This window comes from Rutilus rutilus (assembly GCF_951802725.1).
Source record: "Rutilus rutilus genome assembly, chromosome: 9".
NCBI lineage: Eukaryota > Metazoa > Chordata > Actinopteri > Cypriniformes > Leuciscidae > Rutilus > Rutilus rutilus.
Window position 1 is genome coordinate 28,174,526 of NC_140223.1, and position 25,859 is coordinate 28,200,384.

Below are 25,859 nucleotides of genomic sequence, written 5' to 3' on the forward strand. Positions count from 1 at the left end.
GATATTAGTTGGCCTCATTTCATGTTAAGAGGACATCGTCTTTGAAATAATCTCCAACCTGACACTTTTATTGCCCCAATTGAATGTTGTGCCTATTAGTCCATGTCTTTCAGCTTTGAGTCTAACTATACCTATACTGTCAAAGAAAGCAGACAGGGAAAAATATAAAATGTCTGAGAGAAAAGCTCACTATAAAAAGCTTGACATTTGAGCTTTTAATTAATCGTTAAAAGATGTTTATTATTAAACCTTTGTCAAGTACAATTACAGCGAACATTCAGATCTGCTTTGATGCTGCTGCTGTGCCAGAGAGAGCAGTTGTCATGGATCGGTATAAAACAGCTTCACAAACAGTTATTTTCAACCACACAGTAGCCTGTATCTGTGTTACAATAATCCAAATGATCGCAGAAGTACTAGGAAAAAAGTTTGTATTTCGAATATAAACACTGATGTCTACGGTAGAACAAATCACCTTTTTAAAGTAATTTGATGCTTCAGATAAAGACTGCATAAATTACATTGTTACACCAGTAGGGCGACAAGTGACTCAAGAGATTTGTATTTATTCAAGAGATTTGTTCAAAAACACTGATTCATCCAGTAATGAAGTAAATGCTGTCTCAATTCGCCTACTTTTACTACTGCCTAAAAGCACGTACTCTTTTTGTGAAGAAAAAGTAGATCCTTTTGAGTGTGTAACAAAAGAGTACACAAGCTTTGGGACATACTATCACGTCATACAATTGCGTCTTTAACGGTTGCTCTCTGTCGCATCCTGTTTCAGTAAACTGGCCTGTCAATCATCTTGTCACAATTAAAATCCTCCACATTTCATTTCATTTCCTACTGAATCAGAGAAAAATGCAGTAGCACGTTGATCTGCAGTCGAGGGTCTTTCATGCGGAGACTCTCCTCATATTAATGCATAATGATGCATTTAAAAGTTAATAGCCAACCAGATCTTCATAAAAGTCCACATTGTTATTGCAGATGAAATATAACACGGATAACATTAGATAAATATTTTTTTATCACTGATTAGACACTCAAACCTTTCTGAGTCTCACCGTCGGTCACGCATATCCACCATGTTTTGTATTTTTTTTTAACACTTTTTGTAGTTCTTCACGTTTGTAGTTCCTCCTCCAAAGCGCAATGGGTTGTGGGCAATATTAGCCTATAGAGTGTGCACGGATCCACACTTCGAAAATCTACCGGAAATGTCATGCAGTAAGCGCGCTATAGGCTACTTTAGCTCCCTTCCACACTCCGCACGAACACATATGCGCCTAATAATAGGGCACATTTATCTAGGTTAACGTTGGAGCGAGCGGCCATGTAAAGATGCTACTTGCATGTTTCAAATTAAAGGGCACCTATTATGACTCTTATCACAAGATGTAAAATAAGTCTCTGATGTCCCCAGAGTATGTATGTGACGTTTTAGCTCAAAATACCCAACAGATAATTTTTTACAGCATGTTTAAATTTTCATTTTTTGGAGCTCAGAAAAACATGCTGTTTTAGTGTGTATCCCTTTAAATGCAAATGAACTGCTGCTGCCGGCCCAGGGGGCGGAGCATCACGAGCTCGCTCAGAGCCAGGACAATCTCATCTGATAATATCAGAACAGAAACTCTCAGTTGCGGTGTTCATTTCGACTCGGAGTCGGACAATAATGCCCACAGAGCCAGAGAATATATGCTGTATGGAGATAGAACAGGTATAGTTTAGTTTAATTATGGTTATAACTTATTTGTCATCTGCTTTTATCCACTATTAATACAAGCCTGCTGTTGCAAACCTTTGAAACCTCCGTCCGAATGATGACCAAAATATACTGATGAGTTCAGTGAAGTTTATTGTACATCACACAAAAGATGAGCGTTAGTTTTACTCCAGAGAATCACTGTAAGAGCTGAATAAACACAGTAAAAGAAGTGCGCATTAAAGTCTTATCCATAAACTCTCTCTCTCTCATTATCATCAACATACACAGCTAAGTACACAAAACACTCGTTACAACTAACAGTAAACAAATATATACACACCTTTTCAGTGGGTGCTTAATAAACTGGTAAACCTTATATCCGTAAAATGACTCGATGAGCTGTCATAAAGTGCATGCTCTCACTTTCATTTCTGCCATGGTCAGTAACGTCAGAGCTGTCGCTCCGGAGACCGTAAGCTGGATCACAAACAGTACTGATCCATCCTCGAGTAACAACGAGAGTAAATGAAGACTGCTATGTTCATTCTTACATCCAACAACAAAACACCTCAATCGCTTAGGAGACATTCTTGTCTACAGCTGCTCAAGCGTCGAAACAATGGCAGACTCTGTGTACATCTCACTCAGGGCGGGTCTATGCTCAAACTGCAGTGTCAATCAACAGTTGTGGGAGGGGCCTGTGCAAAGTGACGTCACATTGCCCCGAATCTGAGAACAGCTCGTTCTGAGACAGTGCTTATGATTTATGGGGATTATAAAAAAAGCACTGGGTGTATTTTTATCATTATAGGGTGGTTGTGTACACACACTGCCAACACACATTTATGTTCAAACACCATGTAAAAGTGAATTTTGCATAATAGGTGCCCTTTAAAAGCCATATTTGAGGTCGTTGATAGGCAAACTTTTGGGTTTCCTGCCCGTGCCCAACATACTGTAATTACCACAAGAACCCGCCGTTAACAGTCTGTCCCTCAATTATTATTACTTTTTTTTTTTTGCCACCAACCGACTAATAAAATTTTGGTTGACTAAGACTTTTCTAGTCGACTAACGATTAGTCGAATAATAGGGGGCAGCCAAATAAACATACATACATACATAATATGTGTATTTTCTCAAATTCCTGTTTCAATTGAAATTACACCAACACAGTATTGCTTCACAAGTAGTGACAAAATATGAAGCCAGGGGTCTTTAATGCTTGCCAGTAAATTTTCAATTTTCTCACTTAAAACAGTTGATTGTAAATTAACCCAAGCTGAGCAAGAACATGACATAGGCAGAACCCCAGTACAAACACATCTAAAATATGTAACCTTAGCGGTGGGGATACCCTTCTTTAAAAAAAAATACATCAGAGAAGGAGAGGAGTAGAGGGTCTCTTCAAAGTGATTTAGGTTCCCTGAGGGGTTTCAGTCATTGTAGTACAGTTTCATTGTGCATCACAATGTTCATGTGGCTCTGAAAACCGTTGCGTACAGTATGCAAAACTTGACATTTATTTCAAAGGGTGGGGGGGAGCCAGTCTGGAAATTACTGGACCATTAAAGTTGCAACTGCCAGACGAGCCACTAGCACCACCCCAACCCCAACCTACCCACCCACCCACCCAAAACTGTTGGCATCTAGCACTCAAAAATTAGGCCTACATGCACATATTTCACTCATAAAACCCAGCCTAAACACATTTAAAAAGTATATATGGTTTGTGAAAAGTTGCTTTTGGCAAGCTACTTTACAAGCTACTTCTCTCAGTTGTGGTTTCATCAAGTAAGTGTTTCCAGAACCTGAGAGAAACCTGAGAGAAACCAGATATAAACCGAAAGTGGACTGTCAAATCTTAATTTCATTATGTTCATTATTAACATAACTGAGCAAAACTAATATCCATTTGCTCAGAACAGAATAGCCTATGCACTGAACCCAAAAAGCATATCTACAACAAGAGCTTTAAAACCTCGTTTGCACCAATGCAACTGTGAATAATCAGTACGCAGGTGCTCCTACTGGTGTTGAATGAGTGGGAAGAGAATAAAGTCCCGGTCACACTAAGAACGATACCAAGAAGTAAACTATAAACTATAACTATATTAGCATCCGTCCACCCCAATGGATAATAGCGTTCATTATTATAAGTGCACTGCAAAGTCAGTGGATGGACTGGCTGTCAATGTTTTTAACTTTGTTCTAACTTGTCCTTGGTGTGAACAGTCCTTAAAGCAATCAAACACTGAAACAGTGATCAGGACTGTCAATTCCTGCATATATTTTAAAAGTATTGAATTTAAATAAGGGCCTCCTGTTTAAGGACTGCATGAGCCACCTGCTACGCCATCGTTTATGTTATTTGACCTGTACTGACAGCAGGGGCGGCGCCAGATCATTTTGAATGAAGGTGCTGAGGGGACACTAGATCATTGATCGGGGGTGCTGAAAATAAGCCTACTAATAATAAATATGAGCAAAACAATTTCTTTTTTATATATAAATAAAGGTTAGCAAAACTTGGCCAATCGATTTTTAATATTCTGTTATTTTATTCATCACAATTTATTCAAAATTTTTCATTTTATGAAATTAAACAAGCACACATAGATCAGCCAAATCTTCCCCCAAAGATTTTGCAAATAGACATTGAACACAATTTCAGTCAAGGGCAATAAGACATCAAAATCACCCATAGCACTGGGGAAATGTCCTACAGTATTCATCCATTATCACTTAGCCTACTGTTTACAGTTTCGGACATCCCCACAGTTGTGGTTAGTTGCGTTTTTAATCTTAATTTCAATAGAAACAGGAAGTAAATTACAATTTCAAGGTCACTTACTTGGCACAAGGAACCGCTCCTTTTTATGTTATGACGTTACAAAAATTCACGTCACGCACGTCACGTCACGGTTAACATGCTTTTATTTTATTTCATTTGTTCCTCAAGCACAATTAAATTATTGAGGAGCTGCCGGATTTTAGATTAACTCCTCTGGCCCTATGAAAAACTGGTTGTCATCAAGATTATCAAGATTGCTCAACAACCAAACAGCAACAAAACCCAGCAATCAAGAACTAAATCTGATGCCCTGTATAGTTTTATGAATACGGCTGTCAACTCTCAAGCTGAACCCGGAACTCGCTACAGAGGGTGTTCTAACCCCCAATTTCCACCGGCTGGGTTACGGCTCCGGCACGGCGGCGGAGTCAATAGGTTTCCATTAAAGTCAATGAGTGTATTTCCACTGAATGCGGTACAGCTGCGTTCCGACTCTGGCGATCCGCAGCCCTCCGGAGCAGATACGCAGAGCTTCTATTTTTGCCGGATGCCGGAGAGCTCCGCAGCAATTCAGCACTTATATCGCGCGATCATAGCCTACGTGAATTTGCGAGATCTCGTGGGTCCTTGTGACTTACCCCTCATTTACACCGCACACGTCTGCGGCACATTACGGCTGCGACACGGGAGCTGATCGCGCCCATTCTAGTCAATGCAAGTGTTTACACCGGCCGCGACGCGGCGCGTTTCAGAAGCGTTCTCCGCGCCGCTTCGCTAAATATAGGCGCCTAGTCTATTTTTGACGGACGCGCGTCCAAGTCGCACCGGAAATACAAAATAAAAGTAAAAAAAAACATTGTCAAATTCAAAATAAACACCCTGTGCAAACTCCCAAACGTATTACACACCAACATCCTTGGTAGAAACCATAGACTGTATGGTAGAAACCCAAAAATCAAGAAAACCCACGTCGGACAGGCAAATCACGTGGTCTCGCGCATCCAGTCGCTCCGCTTCTGAAATGTTCCTGGTGTGAGTTGGCACCGCGTGGAGGATGGAATAAAACCTTGTTGCAGACGTAATGCACCGCACACGTGTGCAGTGTAAATGAGGGGTTAAGCTGTCAGTCATGACCGCAGCCGTTCCGCAACAAATACGGTCGGACCTGGTGGGTATTGACGGACGACGGAACACGGAGCTGTCACGCAGCGGAGCCGTTCCGCAGCCGTTCCGCATCTGGTGGAAATTGGGGGTAACGCTCGCATACACGTCCATTTTCTCACGCAGTGAAAAAACATCGCGGAGCAAAGAGGACATAACAACGTGTCGACAGACATGACCGAGCAGGTTACTTTTGATATGAAACAAAGTCTCAGCTTTCAAATTATGTAAATTCTATTACGAAATATTAAACAAGATATAGCCTGCATTTGTCGCTCTTCAATGTGGCGTTACGGTATTGCCTCAGTTCAAGCGAAGCGGGAACGCATGTGATTGTGAAGTAACCATCTCTTCCTCTTTAGGCTACTAGTTGTAGGCGTATCACAAAATAGGCCTATACATGAATGAACATCCGAGGGTATGTTGAAAGATACAGTAGCCTACTGTACAACTTACTGAAATGTATCACATATCTCATGTAATCGTGCAATAGTGTTTCAACTGCAGATAGACTTCAATGTAACAACAGATTGTAAACTCTATTAAAGATTAAACGAAACTTTACTCTAGTCTAGAGAGTATTTTGCAAAAAAAATCACTATATTATGTTTATTATTACTCTTATATTAAAAATATATTGTGCTATTATTAGAAAAATGACCTTATGTGCAACTTTATGCAAATCAGTTGTTAATTTTAACTTAATAGTTGACATGATTCCCTGTAGTTTACATTGGTTGAGAAATATTTTTTTCTTGAGAAAAATGATCATGTATCCATGTCCAAATCGAGATTGATTCGCAAGCTTGTGAATCTAATCATGAAATTTGTGTCAATAATTCTCAATCCAAGCTGAACTCAAAAGTTGTCAGCACAGTCTTCAAGAAAGAAATTGAACTATTCAAGTTCAATCATTGAAAACAAACAAAAGTTGCTAAATATTCTAAAGGTTCATAAAAAAGACAACTCTGACTCGTTGTTACCTCATTACAAACCTCAGGAAAAAAATAAGCAAAAGTAGTCTGGTCTGTAACGTGAGCTATATTCACGTCTTCTAAGGCCAAATGATAATTTTGAGAGACAGAAATTAAGTTAAGTCAGACAGAAAAATGATAATTTAACGATGACTCAACTGTTTTTTTATTTTTGTTTTTTTTTATTTAATTGATTAATTATATTGGCCTTTTCATGTTCTGCAGAGATTATCATTCTGACTGTAACCTCTAGGGACCCCCTAACACCATTGGAAAGACAGGCCTTTCCTTAGTATGAAGAAAATGCCACATTATAACGATAGTTTCCGTTAAAATTTGAAGTATTGCACATCATAAACTGATAAGATCTGCAGCCTCCACTGCAATGACTGATAAGATGATTTTACTTAATTTGCACACCTTCACTTTCACTTTTTTCTTCTTGGAATTGTTCTTATCTTGTGGGTTGAGTTGCTTTTGAACCAATGGCATTAATTTAGAAAAATATGATTGTATCATCAGCGTGGGTACTGGAAGATGCATGTGTGCACTGATAAATCTTCAGAGAGGTGAGGTGATGATAGAAGAGGTGAGTCTTCAACAGTTTTTTTTGTGAGTTTCACTTGTGGCCAGAGCGACAGCTACCTCTGCATCTCGCCTTTCCTTTCATGTTAAACTGGCTGTTTTCCATAACATGATATTTTGTGATTATGGTGTGGAACATGGGAAAGAGTGGGCAGTTGCACCAAAAAAGGGCACAAAAAAAAGTGTGAAAATTAAGGCAAACCTATTAGTAAAAGTAAACAACGTATCCACTATTAATTTCTATTCACTTCTATTAAGCTTATTAATCTAGTCCTGTTCAACAACTAACACAAGTGATTGTTTACCTCACTCCCATGACAAATAGATTGAAAAAAATGTGGTGTAGGATTTGCTTTGAAACAATTGTTTCACTCAGAAACTGCTAGTTAATTCATTAAATAATTACAAATAGTAACACATTGAATTAAACATGAAATTTTGAAGTAGAAAGACTAAAATGGTATTTTCATGTAAAACATATTAAAAAATGTAATATTTATATTACACTGTAAATATTTTTACAGTGAGTTGGGCATTAGTTTTTAGTTTTTCATTAGTATTTTTCATGTCTCTATCATATGTTTGAATGTGTCGGATACAATATTAAACACAATTTAGAAATATGGAAATCATATTAGCTTTGTTCTATGACAGTATCGCTATTAAGTGAACATAGAAGTTTGAGCAATATGTGCTATTTCTAACATGAAAACTAATTTATTGTATTCCTCTTATAAAATGTTTATTTAATTGGAAATATTATCATTAATCAACTTTCTGAGTTTGACCAGGTCCGTATTTCTGCAGCTATCATAAAAGGTTTTGATGGATAAATAAGTCAACAGCACAGATGCACTTGATTTCTAGAAAAACATATGGTGATAGAAAGGAAGAAAAAAAGACCAATCACAGATGTCTGAGGTGCAAGGGGAGGGGCTGGCTTGAGTTTAGAGGTGGCCTTGCTATATCTCACCCACATGTAGGCATCCACTGGTCGATGACACCTCTGGTTGAGGTCGCAATGCGCGGTAATGCGTCTCTGTTGACTTGCTCGCGGCAGGACGCAGCCTCCACCTTGAGCTCATAGGTACGTCTTTGAAAGTTTCTGTGAGTCAGGCTCTTCTTCTTTTCCATCGTTTAGTGTCATCTTGCTGTTTCTCATCTTGTCTGCTGTCTCTCTACATCCTCCCCTCCCCCATCACCAAGTGCCGTGCTTTCTATATCTGGAAAAACATCTTTTGATTACAAAAGCATCCGTGCAAGTGTCTGATTGTGTGTTGAGGTCTTTTCTGACTGCAGGCCCGGAGAGGATGTGTCACTGTGCAGACAGGTTTTCCCCTGTTACTCATGGGCCTCTTTCTCTCGCTGTGTCTTTATGTGGGTCTGACCGATGCACTTGTGCAGTTTTCTAAAGTTATCACCTGCATTTGATTGTCTGTTGTACAATCTATAGGTGACTTTTTTTGTCGCTCATAGATTTTTGTGGCCTGGGCTAATGTCTGTCATTGGATAATAGTTTTGACATCTGATGTACTGTAGTTTCATACAATGAAGGGAAGGGTTTGGTTTGGTGATGGGACAGAGTGTAACTTGCGTATCACGTTAAGACATTCACGGGCCTGTACGGCAGGTAAGTCAATTGCTCATTGCACTACTGCAGAATTTGCAGTTTTAGATAGACTACATAGCCTTTTCCTCAGTTTCATTCTTCTTATTCTCACGCTCAAATGAGAATTCAACTTCACTAGGGCTTTAGAAGAGGACGAAAAAAGAATAGGAACTGGTGAGGTATGTGACACTCTTTATTTAGCGTGTTATAGCTGAGCATTAAAATGTAAAACAAATTGGTCTTAGAAATAATTTAGCAAAACCTTAAGAAAGCAAAATAAGTTATTGGTGTATCCATATGCATTTCATTTAGCATTACTAATTGTACTATAGTCATAAACATAGAAACAACTTTCTGCACCTCTGACCTGTTTCTTGGCAGTTGCTGTGATCACGATAGTTGTAGAATATACAGTAAATGCAGTAATGCATGAAACAGTTCATGTTTATTCAACTATTTTAGATTTAAAATGTAGAATATGCTTAGCATATCCCATATGCTTTACATACAATACATAACTAGATAATTTTTGCCAAATCGGCTTGGATTATACGTTTTTTGTGACTTATGAAAAGCAAAAACTTAGTAGCTTTTGGCTATTTGATATTCATTTTTGCATGTTTAAACACTAATTGCGACATACTGTTCGCTGCATTTATGGTGTAGCATTAGTACAGTAATATGACTCACTTATATTACAATACACTAGACTATTAATATTGTAGCTTAAAATGTGACTCATGCTTTTTTTTTTTTAAATGGTACTCTCACACACACACACACACACACTCAAGCTAATGCTACAAATAAAGTTGCAAAGGACCTCAGAAGCCTTCTCTGTTTTTTAGCCGAGCGTATTCTCTGTCAAAGGTACCGTTCACCGAAAACAATTCTGTGGTCATTTACTCACACTTGTTTGTCATCCGAAACATTTCGAAAAATGTCTCTGTGATTTGAAAATTCAATGTTTTTAGACACCAATGTTCTTTAACGATCCTCTTTTGTGTTCTGCCGAAGAAAACAAAGTCATACAGGTTTGGAACGACGTGAGAGTGAGTAAATGATTACAATTTTCATTTTTGGGTGAACTATCGCTTTAAATAGGCTAACTTGGTTCCAGAACACCTGACTTGAGTGTGTAAACTCCCATCAGTTAATTTGGACAGTTGTGAAAAATAAGTATCTGCACACACCTGTTTGATACATTTTTTACAATATTAATGTTAAGGTTGTTTCGGTTGTTCTTTCATGCTTTGTGGTGTGTGTGTGTGTGTGTGTGTGTGTCTCACTTTTAGCCAGTTTAGCATCAGTTCTAGTAATTCGAACATTAAGCATCGTCATCTCAGAACAATATGTTCCACAATCCGTCACCGTTGCGTCTGCGCTGAGGGGGAGTGATCGTATCAGCAAGTTTTTGCAGGCATTCGGTAATCTTACTTTCTTTTGTACGCAATTGTGAGATCGATGACCAAAAACAGACAATGGGTCATAGGAATATCGCCGATTGAGATACTTGCATCTCGAACCATGTACATCTCAATGATAATATCTAAAAGCGGCCATTTTTTATTCCAGAATGGTCATGTTATTTGGAGAGTCATTCTTGGCACGCACTTCAAGATCGAGTATTGAAATCGTGTCCACTTTCTGCGCGATTGTGAGGAATTAGTACACAGCTGCGATGTAGGCCTACTGTAATCAAACGTTCCACCAGACACCACATCACACTGCTACTACAGTAGATGCATATCTAAACCGACCTACTGTATGGCTTTGATACTGTTGTTGTTGATCAAACAAACTTGAACTCTTACGAGTCTCAGCGTACCGGCATTAGTCAGAGTTTCACATTCTGAAGAGGTCTGTGGCTTCATCGCAGTACTTCACAGAATTTCAAAGGTGATGCAAAATTCGAAAGGCCCTTGCACCTTGACATGACCAGACATGCCCGCCTCCGCTCTGTGCCATACCTAGACAATGCAATTCCAGTTCATGGTTGAATCTATTGTGAGATAGAAATGATTAAACATTGCTAGAGTTTCATTTTGTGAATTAGTTTGTCTGCCTGATGGCTGAAAGTAGGTTGAAGGTGTTGTGACGCTGATGAGTTCCGAAAAAAAACAACCCTACTGATTCTTCTGAATATGTCTTTCACAATCTCTGAAATTAAGTGAAATGCAAAGTTTCAAGCTTCGGGCTTATCTGTGTTTCACTCTTTCTTTCGGTCTGTCTGTCTGTAAACCTTAACTATGAAAGATTGATTAATCCTTGGGTGCTTGTAAAATGGCAATGATACTGGTTAGGATTAAACTATCTTCTTGTCTTATACATGACTGTTTAATGTCTAGAGATTGATATGATTTGTACACTCTACCACGTACCCTCAAATGAATGGACAAGAATAGCTATGACAAAACAGTTAATTTGATTTTAGGAAACTAGATTTAAAAAATGGGTAATTGGATTTTTTTTTTTTTTTGGACTATCAATGATCTATTTCTTCAAAAATCCAGTCAACCTGACACGTCAATAAATAAAAAATATAAACAACTAAAAGCCAATAAATAAATTGAGTTTGCATCCGAGAGAGAGATGGGTTTAAAAAATAAAAGAATAAATCTCATCATCAATTGCACATTGCATTATCAATAGATAATGTAATATTTGATGAAATATTTTTCAGTGTTTTCATTTATTACTATTTGTGACCGTAGTTTTATTTTTTATTTTATTTTTATTTAGCCAGGAAAATCCCATTGAGATATTGCTATCTCATCTTCCAGAGAGACCAGGTCAAGACGGCAGCACATAGAGTTTATAACATTAGCATTTTAATTATTTTCTAATAATGTCGCATATTTTGTTGTATACAACAACAACAAATATGCAATTTATATAATTACTGATTTTTGATCATTTTCATTTCATGAGAGATTATTTTAAGATTTGTAGCTGAGAACCTTTTGTCTGTCTCTCTTTCACATCGACTACGATTCCTTTGACAAATTTAAACAAGTTTCCCTTGACAAACTGAACCTCTGTTTTTTTTCCCCCTTCCAAAGGCTGACATGAGATTTCGCAGCTCGACATCAAACCCGATCATCTCACTTCAGCTGCACCTTTCACTCTTTGAAGATGATCCGCATTCATAACCCTCACCACGTGCCTTTTCTGCATCAGACGGAGCAGCTCCGTCAGGCAGGGACCCTTTGTGACACGCTTCTCACCGTGGAAGGCCTTTCATTTAAAGCCCACGCTCTGATCCTAGCGCTGGCGAGCAAGCGGCTCAAGCGTCAGTTAACAAACCAGCACGGTCCAGGTCCAGGGTACAGATGCGCAATAGAAAGTGTCTCTCCCCACACACTCAAGCAAATCTTGGACTATGTGTACAGCGAATCGGTGGAGGTGCCCAAAGATGACCTGGAAGAGCTGCTGAGGGGTGCTGAGTACCTGGAAGTGGAGTCTTTGGTGGAACAGTGTCAAGCACAACTTAGTAGTCCAAATTCCCCTACTAAGACAGACACAAAAGTGGCAAAGTCACTCCAAGACGACAAAACATTCAAGCGCACCGAGTTGTCCAAAAGAAGCCACTCTACGGATAAAGACAACCTCGACTGTTCTTTAGAAGAAGAGCGTTCTTCCACCAATAAAGACCACAAGAGGTCGGTCCATGATCCACACAAGAAAAGCTGTTCCCCTGTGTCTCTTCAGCCTCCGGTGTTCTCCAGAGAACCCGTCATCTCCTCCAGCACCCCATCTTCGACCCCTCGCTTCTGTTGGCCCCCAGTCAACCCGTCTCGTAGCATGGTGTGTAGAGAAATTATGACCTTCCACTCGCTCCGAGCGTACCCGTACCCCACACCCATGTACCCCTTCCTGCACCGCTCGCTCCAACCACATGTCTCTTCCTCACTTATGGGTTATCCCGGGTTGCTTCACCCCTATCACCCTCTCATACACTCTTCTCAGATGACTCAAGACAGTCCCTTTGTTTCGGGTCTAAAAGGAAAGAACACCTCTATCAGTACAGCTTTAACAGAGTCCGAGTCAGAAAGTCAAGAGAGGTAAGAAACGACTTTCTGAAACGCTAGATGTTGAAACGAAATGAAAATGTTATTGATTTGATCAAATATCCAACCATGTTAAACTGATTTTAAAGAAAGACAAGTGAATAAGAATAGCTTGAGGTAAACTAGATTTATTATTATTATTTTTTAATGGTCATAATGATAGTGATTTTTAGCTTGATTTGTACTATTAATTATCTATTTTTTTATATACAGACAAAACATAAAGCCAGATACATAAAGAAATTGATGAATGATTCAATCAAAGCCAATAAATAAAATGAGTTTGTTCAGAGAGAGGTGGTTTAAACAGACGCAATCTTACCATTTGAACTTATCACTCGTGCGTAATTATCAATAAATATCAATGTACACATTTTTCAAGCAAAACATTTTACAAAAAAATTGGTTTTAAATGGTAAACAATAGATATTGATCACATTAAGATGCTTGCTATCTAATGCAATGATATTCATGTTTAACGGGTGGCTTAAAGGGAAAGTTCACCCACACATTTTAATTCTGTCATCATTTATTCACCCTCATGTAATTATACACCTGTATGACTTTCTTTTCTTTCTTTTTTTTTTCTGTGGAACATCATATATATTATTTTTTGATAATATTTTTGTCCATAGAGTGGAAACTGTTTGGATACCAACATCCTTCCAAATATATTTCGTGAAGAAAGTGACCTCTTTTAAGTGTTCAAATACTTTTGGGCTGTCTGTATGTATGAGCATTAAAAATGCAATAACATTTAAACATTAAGAAACTATATATATTTTAAACTTTGACCTTCAGCAGTCCAGTGTCCATAGTCTTTTTTGCAGGGAGAAGTCCAGGGTTATGAGACATCTGGGTATTGTCAGCATGGTGAAAGAAATCTCTTTTTACAACGATATTTTCGGCAGGAAGCCACATTATAGTCAGTTAATTTCAGCGGAACACCGTAAGTCTGGTAAACACGTTTTTCACCAATGCAACAACACATTTACAGTCATAACCAAAGCAAACACCACAAAATCCAACTTTGCATTACTTTAAATAAAGGACTGGTTTACTACTATGCAATACTATACTGAAGAAGACCACGATTGCTCGAATTAGACTTTTATCCTGATTGTTAAATATAAAATTCTGAAGTTCACATGCACACTTTTTTTTAATCTTCACCGTCCTCTCCAACCATCTTTTTAGATACAATAATTATCAAAAATAGTTTTTGTTCAAAATTGTGATTTCTTTGCATTGTATACATCAACAACAGTATTCTATAGCAAGTTGAGAAACAAATTCAATCAAGCATGTCAAACTTTTCACGGGTAGTGTATATGCTCTCTTTCTGTACTTTCCAACAGACACTTTTTCCCCAACCAGCCCCCTGTTCCACCTACATGAATAGTCTTTCAACAGGCTCCATTAAATTGAGGGGAACTAATAACGGCCTCTGGTTCAGTGGCACTGGAATAATAGTTCAATAAAGACAATTATGGATAGTGTTATGACATATTCTTGTAATGAAACACTTTGGGGTATGAATAATAAATATTGTTAAGATCACTTTTGTTTGTAATTAGACATGTATGATGTATATAGATATGCTTGTGGTCATAAAGATCTGTTAGTCGATATTTTAAGTGTTTGAGCCAGGATAAAAGCACAGAAGCATCATGTGCACTAAATACTGGATATGTCGGGGGAGTGTTTTGGAAAACAACACTTACTATCAAGGCTGAAACTGAGGGGAGCCCCCCAGTTATCCCCGACTTTAGAAACAGCAAATATGAAAGTCAGCCATCTCCACCCTCAGAGCATGATGTTCTATTTCAGGCTCATTTTTAGCCAAAGTCTGTTCCACTCCCCAATTCGCCACACACGAAAACAGGTGCCCCATTCAGACAGAGATCTTTATGCTTGTTTTGCTCAATGTGAGTGTAAAATTGAAACTTTTTTTCTTTCTTTTCTATGCATGCACATACATAGAAACAGTACAAACCACCCACTCACCAGTTCATCAAGTTCATGATTAAACATCGAAAATAATGTAAATATCTGAAGGCTCTTATAGAATATCACTTATTATATTTTGAAGAGCATATTATTATTATTATTATTATTTTGGCTCTAAATATTTGAATCGGATATAAAATCAGATGATCTTTTCTTCACACTGTAGATGCACTGCAGGTTGCTTTACTCTGGCAGAGGAAACCATTGTCGACTTGCTTTGTTTCCTGCTACCTGAGCGCAAAACCTTTGTTCTTATACTTTTTGGTCTTGTTTTAGACAGAAGGAGGTGATGTAAGTCTAAATTGATAATTGATAAGTCTTAATCGTTTGATTAAACAGATTTGAGATGCATTTGAATGGCAATTTGCCGCCTTGTGTGTCTACATGTGTGAGGCTACAGAGCGCTGTATATAGAGTTTTGTTCATACATTTCCTCTTCGTATTCTCCACACCTACTCATTTCTTATTATTTTTATACTTCATCAGGTGCATCCTGAGATGCTTTTTAAAGCGTTGAAGGAATACACATGTAAGCTGACACTTTACTTGATTAAAAGGTAAAATAAAGTAGTAAAGAAAGTCATTCCATGGGCGTATTTATATTTGTCTTAGGAACTGCTTACAACATTTTGATCAAACGTTTTTTAAGAGCATGTGAAACAAGTTCAGGCAAGTGTCTTTTAAAACTTTTAACTTGTTGTGCACTTTCTCCTAAATAATAGCACAAATGTGATAACACACTAAGCCTAACAGAGAGCATCAGCAGTAACACCTTAAAGCTTGTGGGTTTCTCACTGACCTTTACCTGCTGGTAATAATTAGCTGTGGTCTAGCAAAAGCACTTGAATGTGTTGAAATACATCTCTAGATGATCTCAATTTGCAGGTGTTAGCTGACCAGATCAACAAGTGGTTAAAAAAAAAACACCAGAGGAAAATGCAGTGACTCGGTTTTATGAAGTTATAAGTTGATGATGAATAAAGTCCTAAAAGCTAATGTCACTAATTATGCATGGAAAATATGGACATCTTTGAATAAGCGTTAACATGACAACATTTTCCACAGGAAGCCAAAGGTTCAAGAGGAGAGGGAGATATGCTGCAGACACTGCGGTAAGCCGGCCCTGGAAAACCCCTGGAGGCCAACCACTGGGTCATCAACCTCAGGTAATATGTTGTGTAAATGCACAAAAATGAATCTGGAATAATTGTATACACACGTACATCTGCACAGAATAAAGAAGGCATATAGATACTCATGCAGCAGCTTGCAGAAACACAAACTGATTTTGATTTTGCCTTGGATGCATTGACATTGTTCGTAGTTCAGAGGAATGGATGCCCGCAACAGGATGTAAATGGTGTGTATCTCTCAAAGAGCTGAAAGCAATTTAAAGTAGAGATGGTGGCCGTTGCCTCCCTTCCTCTGACAGCAGTAAAAGAAAGGATAGAAGACAGTGGAAAAAATGACAACGTTTTTTGAAATGTAAAATTCATGCATCTATCAATTGAACTTGATTCCTATGAAATCTTTCAGACAGAATTTCCCATTAAATGGTTTTTATTTTATTTCATTTACATGTACAATTATGCATTTAACGGATGCTTTTATCTAAAGCGTCTTACAACAGAAGAACAAAGCTATTCGTCAAAAGGCCAACAATATTTATAGTCAATGCCAGGTTTATGTCTTAGAAGAAAATGTTTAATATAGAACCTTAAAGTGTTCTGTCAGGCACTTCATACTGTATATAGAACCTTTTAGAGGGTCCCATCATAGGATCATTTTATAGATTTAGTTTTAATGAATTATTTTTGTTGTATTATTCAGTTTTTTGTTTAATTAAACTTTATGAATAAATGGATCATAAACAGTAGACTAAGTCAGGAACCCTAGGGTTCTATATAGAACATTTTATTCTAAGAGTGGAAAGCTAGACTATGAAACAAGGTAGAGCAGAGGTGACATTTTTGAATCTTTATTTATCTATATATGTGACCTGGATCACAAAACCAGTCATAAGTCGCAGGGGTATATTTGTGGCAATAGACAACAATACATTGTATGGGTCAAAATTATCGATTTTTCTTTTAAGCCAAAAATTATTAGGATATTAAGTGAAGATCATGTTCCATGAAGATATTTTGTACATTTCCTACCATAAATATATAAAACATTTATTTGTGTGAGTGAATGCAGAACAATCGCGAACATTAATGGACAACTTTTAAGGTGATTTTCTCAATGTTTCGATTTTTTTTGCACCCTCAGATTCCAGATGTTCAAATAGTTGTATCTCGCCCAAATATTGTCATATCCTAACAAACCATACATCAATGGAAAGCTTATTTATTCAGCTTTATTTTATTATTACTTATATAAAAAAATATATATTTTATTATCATTCCTACATCTCAAACTGCACAGCATGGCACTAACAATGCCACGGTCATAGGTTTGATCTCCAGGGAATGCATGACTGATAAATTGTGATGTAATGCAAGTCACATTGGACAAAAGTGTCTGTCAGATGCATAAATGTAAATAAATGCTAGCATCTAGCATTATAGATGAATTGAAACATCTGTTCATCTTTGTTGAGCCTGAAACAGAAGTTGCGATAGACTTGATTTTGTCCATGGGGAATTGTTAGATGGTTGTGGTTTGCTACTGGCTGATCTCACTTGAGTGACGGGTTGTCCCGCCCTTGCTCCAGTAAACATGTCATCAGAAAATAGAAGAGATTAAAGGGGCATTATGCAGGATTTTCACTTACTGGAAGTTATTCCGGCTCCCAGCCCCCTGTTCGACGCATCTGTCTGCAATAAAAAGGGGAGATCAATGTTAGGAGACTGTAAGAGTGGCCCTTCACACAGAGCAGCTGTCACTTTGGTTACAGCCTATTGGCACAGCTCCATCCACTGGACCAGATTTGGAGCTTTCTTTTTAGTAAGATCAGTCAGCGGACTGGGGAGCTCTGAATAATTAGGCACAAAGCTCCTATAATATCCCACCAGCCCCAGGAACTGTTTCACCTCCTTTTTGGTCTTGGGATTTGGGCAGGCTGCAATTGAATTGCTCTTATCATGTCCATGTCCCAAGTGGAAGCCCAGATACTGTACCTCCAAACTCCCAATTGCACACTTCTTTGGGTTTGCTGTGAGTTCCGCCACCCTCAGCGATCTCAGGACAGTGCGCATTCATTCCAGATGCTGAGATGCAGATGTGTTCCAGCCTGCGGGGAGTCGGGGACTTTGATCCAAGTCCCCGCAGCTCCATGACTGGACACCTATCCTGGAAATAACCTGGGTCCTTGCATCTCCAACAGACAGGCCCAGGCCTTCCCACCGCCCCGCCGGCAGAAAGTTGGCCAAGAGACTGACAGAGAGAGGGGAGAGGCGAAAAAGACGCGGAGGCTTCGGCACTCTCGGACACGTCTCCTCGTGTCCAAGATCCGTAACCCTGGGAAACCTCAGAGGCCAGACTGCCTCTTCCCTGCTGTGGCTGTCGAGGGAGCGCATTGCTCCATGACCTGGGAATAGGGATGGGACGAGAGACAGAAGAAAAAGAGATAAGGGCTGGAGAGAGAAACATTAGGGAGGGGCTCGCCGCCCCCTGTGCATGCCACCATATGATCCTCGGCCAGCTGGATGGCAGCGTTCAGTGACGTCGGGTGGTGGCACTGGACTCACTCGGCAGTCCTGCGCGGCAGACGAGCGATGAACTGCTCCAGCACCAGGTCGATTACTTCCTTGACGTCGCGGGGCTGGGCCAATCCCCCTATCCCCCAATCCCCCAGCTCCACTAACCGGAAACGCTGGCGCTGTTGTTTGGCGGAGCGGATGATCCGTTGAAGGATGAGGAAGGTACCATACCTTTCCATCATTACGGCTGAGGTTTGTTACCTTCACTGCATAGCCCTTGGTGATTACATCATTCATTAAATTAACATAGTCATGATGAAACAATGGATTCTTCAAGATCTTTTTTCTCACATAGCTTGAGGTCGCCATTTGGCAGGAGGTTCAGGAGGTTGTGCTGCTTCCTGTGCTTCCCCGGACAGCAGCGGAATCAGGCGCACCGGCCTCCTCCGCTTTCTTCTCAAACAGGTCCACAAAAGTCTCCGAGTCGTTTTGCGTCCGGGGTGACCTCCCGGCCAAACAAGCTTTGGATGACCCGCCAGTCCTTCTCCTGCCCCTTGTCCAGCAGACGGAATCAATCCTCCTGCTCCAGTCTGAGGTCCATAAGGGCTTGGTGTTGTGTCTGGTGGAAACCGGTGAGCGATTTGACCAGCTCCGCAAGTGGTATTTGTGCTGGCTGCATGGCGGCGTGCACACTTCTTCGCCACGGGCTTCGGCACCACTGTAACAATGTTCATAAATAAAAGCGATCTTGCGCATTCAATATACAGTAGCAAAGATTTCCAACACATAAAACATGTCCTCAGAGTCTGCAGGCTCTATTTATTCTGTCTCTCCGTCAGTTACTGGAATTAGAGACAGGTGTTAATCATCACGCACTTGTCACCGCTCATCTTCACTCTCTCTCCCCGTGCAGACTCTGCTTTACTACACTCCCCTCGGCACAGTCACATTTGTCTCTTTTTTATTTTTAATTTTTTTAATTTTTTTTTATTACTGAAGTAAGAGAGTTGAAGTTTCTTCTGCATCCTATTTTCCTGCAATCCAGAATAGCAGCACAGCTGAACGTTTTTTTTTTTTAGCTGCGCCCTCTACTGGACAGGCGTGAATTTGCATTTCTTTCAGCCTGAGACTTATTCATTTCACTTTTGTTGAAAGGACTTTTACATTTGCCAAAAATAAAATGTAACCTGTTTTTAAATATTTTTTTTCTAATAAACCTTTTTTTATTTGTGTCATTAAAAACAAACAAGCAAGACCAGCCGAGGCGAGAAAAAGTAAAGCAAAAGTAACATAACGCATTACTTTACATAAAAAGCAACTAACACAATTAGTTACTTTTTTAGGAAGTAATGTAATATTTTGACACATTACTTTTAAAAGTAACTTTCCCCAACAATGCAATTAATAAATTTGCTTTTATATTTTTTTTATTATAATGCATTTATTTAGTATTTAGAGTTTTTCTGGAGTTTTTTCTCGTTATCAGACATTAATGCAATTAAGCTGTGCAATAAAACTGTGGTTAATCTGCTAGGACAAATGTGTGAACTTGAAGGGAAATTACTTCATGCATCAGATAAAAAAAAAAAGAAAAAAAAAGATCACATTGACACCTGTTGGTTAAATGTTCATGAAATGAAAAGTTATTTCTGAGAAACACTCCTGCAGCATTTGTTTTCAGATTCCGCTTGGCATCTAATGCAATGACATTCATGCATTGTAAGTTACTTAAGTGTCCAAATACTTTTTAGGGATCACTGTGTAGTCACAATATTGGTTGTGCTTTGTGAGGTCACATAGTGTTCTCTCATTGTACAGAACCAAATGACCCCTTACCTTCTAAACTGGGGTGTAAAGCTGTGTGCGAGAGAAAACTGTGGCTTCTCGTGGTGCATCAGCACAGTCCTGCGGTTGATTGGCTCTGTGCTCCATGGTGGTTTGAATACAGTACCAAAAGAGAAGTGTCGACTTGTTCTTTTTTCATCCAATTTGGGGTTAGAGCGCTTTTTATGTGTCGAGCTTGTGTGCACGTCGGATCATTTTGGGGTGAGAATGATAGTAACACATTTTTATGAGATGTTATCTTTAAGAGACTATGTAATCTATACTGTATTTAGTTTATCACATACATGTGGGTAGTCTTAGTTTTAAAATAAATATAAATGCATATTTCTATGAATTAAAAGGTGAAGTGTATATTTTAGGGAATGCAGCTTTTTTTACACCTTGTAGCACCTTGTTTTTTTTGCAATTAACTGAAATTGTCCTGTGGTTTTTTTTTAAATCATATTCTAATGTAGTCCCTTATTTATTCGCAATTGCATGTCTAATAATTATTAAATTAATTTTAGAAGAAAAGCATGTCAACAACCTATACATTAAGTTCTGAAATATCCGATTTTCTTCCATGAACTTCCATGAAAATATTTGTCACAAAACCTAAAAATGTGCTTCACATGACTCTTTCAACCTGACAACATTTGGTTACGCCAACTCAAGTCATTTTAGGGTACCAGCTGCAAAGTTTCCAAAGTGTCCAGATGGGTTTTGGTTTTATTAAAATGCATTCGATAACTTTAGCCGGCAGTTTTAAGAACGGTTGGGCACATTGTACGATGTCACCTATTCAAACAGCAAACTTGTGCTGTAATAGCGCAAGTTTCTGCAGCAGTTTTATGTTACTGTGCTGCATCCTGGTTTAGTGTTGTGTGAGAGAGTGTGGGGTATGTGGGAATGTGTGGGTGTTTACATATGTGTGAATACAATGTCTGTCATGTGCGAGTATGTTTGCTTTAGTTTCACATTACTTTTGTGTTTGCTTTTTTTTTTCAGCATGCTCTGAAGCGTAAGCTTACACAACCTTGCAAATGTCCATATGATTGTCATAAACGCTCTCTTAGCGAATATAAAGGCAGAAAGTGTTAACCATGCTTTTTTTTCACACTTTGAGCTGTACAGGGGAGGATGTGGTGTGTGAATGTATATCTGTGTGTGTGTGTGTGTGTGTGTGTGTGGGGACAGGGAGAGCTATAAACTAGGCCGCACACCAAGTTGCCACAGGATGTGTTTATCTAAAATTGGGCCCCTCGGCTGCGCACTACCAAAGCTTAGATGTCACTTTATTTTTGACCATAAATCACTTTTAATCTTGCCGTTTTTACATTTGATATAAAATAAACATAAGATTGGTTTATTATTTGAACAGAACTGGATATTTAACAGCTAGAATTTAAATTCATGTTTTGATTTCTTTCCGATGAAGATTCCTTAACAAGCAGTGTCACGTTTTTTTGTCTGACTTACTTGAGGAAACTAATCAAAAATATACACACACACACACACACACACACACAAAAAAACATTTAGTCAAGTCAAGATGTTGTTGGTATGTCTCTCAGTCATCATTCGGACTGTTTATTTTTTTTATTTTCTTTAAATGTCTAAGCATATTAGCATCAGCTATTATATATAGTAAGGTTCTCATAGGTTAATTTAAACATGGAAATTACGAGAAAGTTTTAGGATTACAGAAAATATCAAATGCAGCTAAAACATTTCTAAAAAGAAAGTCTGATAGCACCGATCAAAATGCATCTTCTGCATTTTCTGATTTAATACAAACATTTCCACAACAAATGATATTATCATCACAGCAATTAGAGTGAACTTATTTCACACTTTGACATTTATTAGTTTTTGGTTTGTCCATCTTTTGTTTTAATGACAACAGATTTCGAGCTGCATGACCATTCACGGGTTGAATATAGAATATAGTTTACAGAATATAACATAGTTATACACAGAATATAGTTTAAACAAAAACATTTTAAACAAAATACTTTTGAATACTGTACAGAAGCCCTGAAATGCCATACATTATTCTTTACACATATTTTTTCTTAAGAAAGTTGTACAACATATTTCTCTGGCCATGCTGCAAACCATTTGATCAAACATCGTGCAGACATCTCAGGTCGACTGGAAATGAGATTGACCACATCGATAATGTCAATAATGCTGATAAAGTTGTGGTCTTTTGAAAGTGGTCCAAATGAAAATGTACTTTGTATACAAAGTTAGTGAAACAAACAAGATGCTCAACCTTCGAATGTTCGTGTAGCTCGAGATCTGCTGTCATTCAAGGCTTAGCCTACTAATAAATGTCTAAAAGTGTGAAATTCAGTTCACTCAAATTGCTGTGATAATATCATTTAAAATGGGAATGTTTGTATTAAATTAGAAAATGCAATATAGATGCAGAGGTTGGTATATATTTTATATTGTTGTAAATGTTTTGGTAAATGTAAAGCTAAATTATTTTGGTAACACTTTACAATAAGGTCCCATTTGTTAATGTTAGTTAATGTTTTAACTAACATGAACAATTATTAATATTTGTTAACAGAACTTTTGATTTTAATAATGTATTAGTAAATGTTGAAATTAACATTAAGATTATCAAATGCTTTAGAAGTATTGTTCATTGTTTGTTCATTTTTTAACTAATGTAGTGTATTGTAACAAATGGAACCTTATGTGTCACCCTTATTTTTATATTAAGACTCCTTTCACTTTCACGCGTGGTTAACTGGTGTTTTAACAGGATGGAACAATCATCACCAGCAGCACATCAAATTTAAACATATTTGAGCAGATATGAGGGGCCAAAGAGCTGACCAGCGTCAGACCAAAAATAACCCTGCTTTCTCATCAAGCACTGAAACTGTTTTTGCCTCAGAGACCATGATGATGTGTTGAGAGTTTTAGTCGAATGGTCACTCTTTCTGTCTTTAAAGAACATGCATAGACAACAGGCATATATTTGAACTGAAAACTTACACTACCATTCAAAAGTTTGGGGTCAGTCTGATTTTTGCTTGTTTGTTTTTAAAGAAATAATACTTTTATTCAGCAAGGATGCCTTAAATTGATCAGAAGTGATAGTAAAGACATTTATAATGTTACGAAACACTTCTGTTTCAAATAAATGTTGTTCTTTTGAACTTTCTATTAAATCAAACAATCCTGCGGGAAAAAGTCACAAGTTTTCAAAAAAAAAATGTAAAAAAATAAGCAGCAACGGTTTTCAACACGAAGAAGAAGAAGAAGAAATGTTTCTTGAGCATCAAATCAGCATATTTGAATGATTTCTGAAGGATCATGTGACACTGAAGACTGGAGTAATGATGCTGAAAACATCACAGGAATACATTATTTTACAATATTACTGTTTTTCCTGTGTTTGATCAAATAAATGCAGCCCTGGTGAGCAGAAGAGACTTCTTTCAGAAACATTTTTTAAAATCTTATGACCGCAAACCTTTGAATGTTTAGGTTTTGATTAAGTGCCAAAATGAATTTTAAAAAATGAATCCGCTTTCATGCAAAATAAAAACATAATGCATAAAAAAACGGGTAAATAGACTTTGAAGATTAAATGCAAACTGAGCCACATATGACTGTTCAAACCTCTTTGTCTGTGGTTTTCTTCTGAAATGAAACTGCATTAAAAAGATCGTCCACTGATAACAGAGAAGTGTTCTATTTCTAGTCCACTTGTTCACAGTTACTCACCTACTGTTGTTCTGTCATCACCCCGTTGGCAGGTTCGGGGGAGGTGGCGTTCAGGTGTAAGTTCTGTGGCCGAGGTGGACGGGACAGGCGATCACTGCGCTCGCTCAGGAGGGGTGTCGGGGGAGAGAAGCCTTACCAGTGCAAACAGTGTAGCAAGAGGTTCAGCCTTAAACACCAGCTGGACACTCATCACCGGGTCCACACAGGTACAGCCAACATTTTGAACGTTTTCACTTTCTGAGAAATCGAACATTGTGTTTCACTGTATCAAGATAAGATCTGTAATCTGAATCAGTGCTGTTTTAGTAGCATTGAGTTAGTAGTGTAACCTTTTATATTTTGAATTCATTTTTATTTTCTGTTCTTCCAGGTGAAAAACCATTCGAGTGTCGGCTGTGCGGCCAACGTTCCCGTGACTATTCGGCCATGATCAAGCACCTGCGCACTCACGGCGGCGCCACACCGTACCAGTGCACCCTGTGCCTGGAGTTTTGTAGCAGCCTGGCAGCCATGCAGAAACACCTGAAGAATCACTCCACGCAGGACTTCCCTCCAGACTGGAGCCTGAGCAGCACATACCTGTACAACTGCCACACCTGACCATGCAAAAACTGGACATTTGAGTCCAGGGGGTTAACGTGTAGATATAGAACATTTAATACAGTTTTGTTATTTTGAATAATTTTATGAATCTATTTTGAAGCCATTTTACAAATGTGATAATATATTTAATTTACATACAAGGGACATTTGTGCCAATGATGTAAGTTTTCTTTGAAGACGTCTAGATGATGTAGATTGTAATTTGCCATTGCTTATTTTCTCGGTGAAATATCAATCATCACAATAGCATACAAAATGCATGTTTATTTATTGAGCTGGTGAAATCTGACACATTTATCTAAGCACTCACTATGTGATCTATTTACACACTGTATGCAATCTTTTAATAAAAGCATTATGATTGAAACTGAAAGAGTTTGTGGCTTTTTTTAATCTGTGTCTGGAAATATGCAAATTAATCAATCTACATGAAAGCCTATGAAGAAGAGTATGACAGTTGGCCTATATTCTGAATAAATACATGGTTTAGTCTTGAATCTTTTCCAAGCAGCTGATTTGTTGTCAGCCGAGCACTTTTGGGGAATCAATCTGTTTGTTCAATCTATGTAGCCTATTCATTTCTGTTCCGAACCAATTGGACATGGGAATTTTCCAAGCCCTCCACCTTCCCCATCACCACCTGCTTAAATCTGCTAGGGGATTCTCCCTACTTTCCTCGCGGCAGCTCGCATTCTATTCACTGTATTTATTGCATGTTTTGGCAGAAGCCTTAAAAGGATAGTTCACAAAAAAAAAAAAAAAAATCTGTCATCATTTACTCACCCTCATGTCATTCCAAACCCGTACAACTTTCATTCATCTTCGGAACACAAATGAAGATATTTTAATGAAATCTGAGAGCTCTCTGTCCCTCCATAGACAGCTACGCAACCACTCTGACACTTAAAAAAGTTCATAAAGAGATCGTAAAACTAATCCATATGAATTGAGCGGTTTAGTCCAAATTTTCTGGAGAAACGATCGCTTTATATGATGACCTGATTGAATTTAGGCTTTTATTCACATATAATCATTGATCAGGGAACATAAACAGAAGCACAACCGAGCTTGACGCATAGGAATGAACCTCATAAGTTCTTGCTGAAGCTCAAACTTGCTAT

The 25,859-nt window shown here is 38.2% G+C and overlaps 1 protein-coding gene across 2 annotated transcripts; it reads left to right on the forward strand.

Moving 5' to 3' along the window:
- Positions 1-8,203: 8,203 nt before the first annotated feature.
- On the forward strand, positions 8,204-25,108 carry zbtb32 (zinc finger and BTB domain containing 32). Of its 2 annotated transcripts, none has more exons than XM_084418824.1 (5): positions 8,204-8,315; positions 11,900-12,901; positions 15,983-16,083; positions 24,168-24,341; positions 24,506-25,108. In XM_084418824.1, the coding sequence occupies exons 2-5, from the start codon at positions 11,973-11,975 to the stop codon at positions 24,733-24,735; spliced, it is 1,434 nt and encodes a 477-aa protein (XP_084274950.1). In that variant the 5' UTR covers positions 8,204-8,315; positions 11,900-11,972; the 3' UTR covers positions 24,736-25,108. The 2 variants fall into 2 exon arrangements, with proteins under 2 accessions (XP_084274950.1, XP_084274951.1); XM_084418825.1 differs by lacking the exon at positions 8,204-8,315 and adding an exon at positions 8,729-8,858.
- Positions 25,109-25,859: the final 751 nt, after the last annotated feature.

What these genes read in the sequence shown, in the direction of transcription:
- zbtb32 (XM_084418824.1), top strand. Translation starts at nt 11,973, where the DNA reads ATGATCCGCATTCATAACCCTCACCACGTGCCTTTTCTGCATCAGACG. An exon ending in GAGTCAGAAAGTCAAGAGAG is followed by an intron (nt 12,902 to 15,982) that starts GTAAGAAACGAC and finishes CATTTTCCACAG; the next exon opens with GAAGCCAAAGGTTCAAGAGG. An exon ending in CACTGGGTCATCAACCTCAG is followed by an intron (nt 16,084 to 24,167) that starts GTAATATGTTGT and finishes CCCCGTTGGCAG; the next exon opens with GTTCGGGGGAGGTGGCGTTC.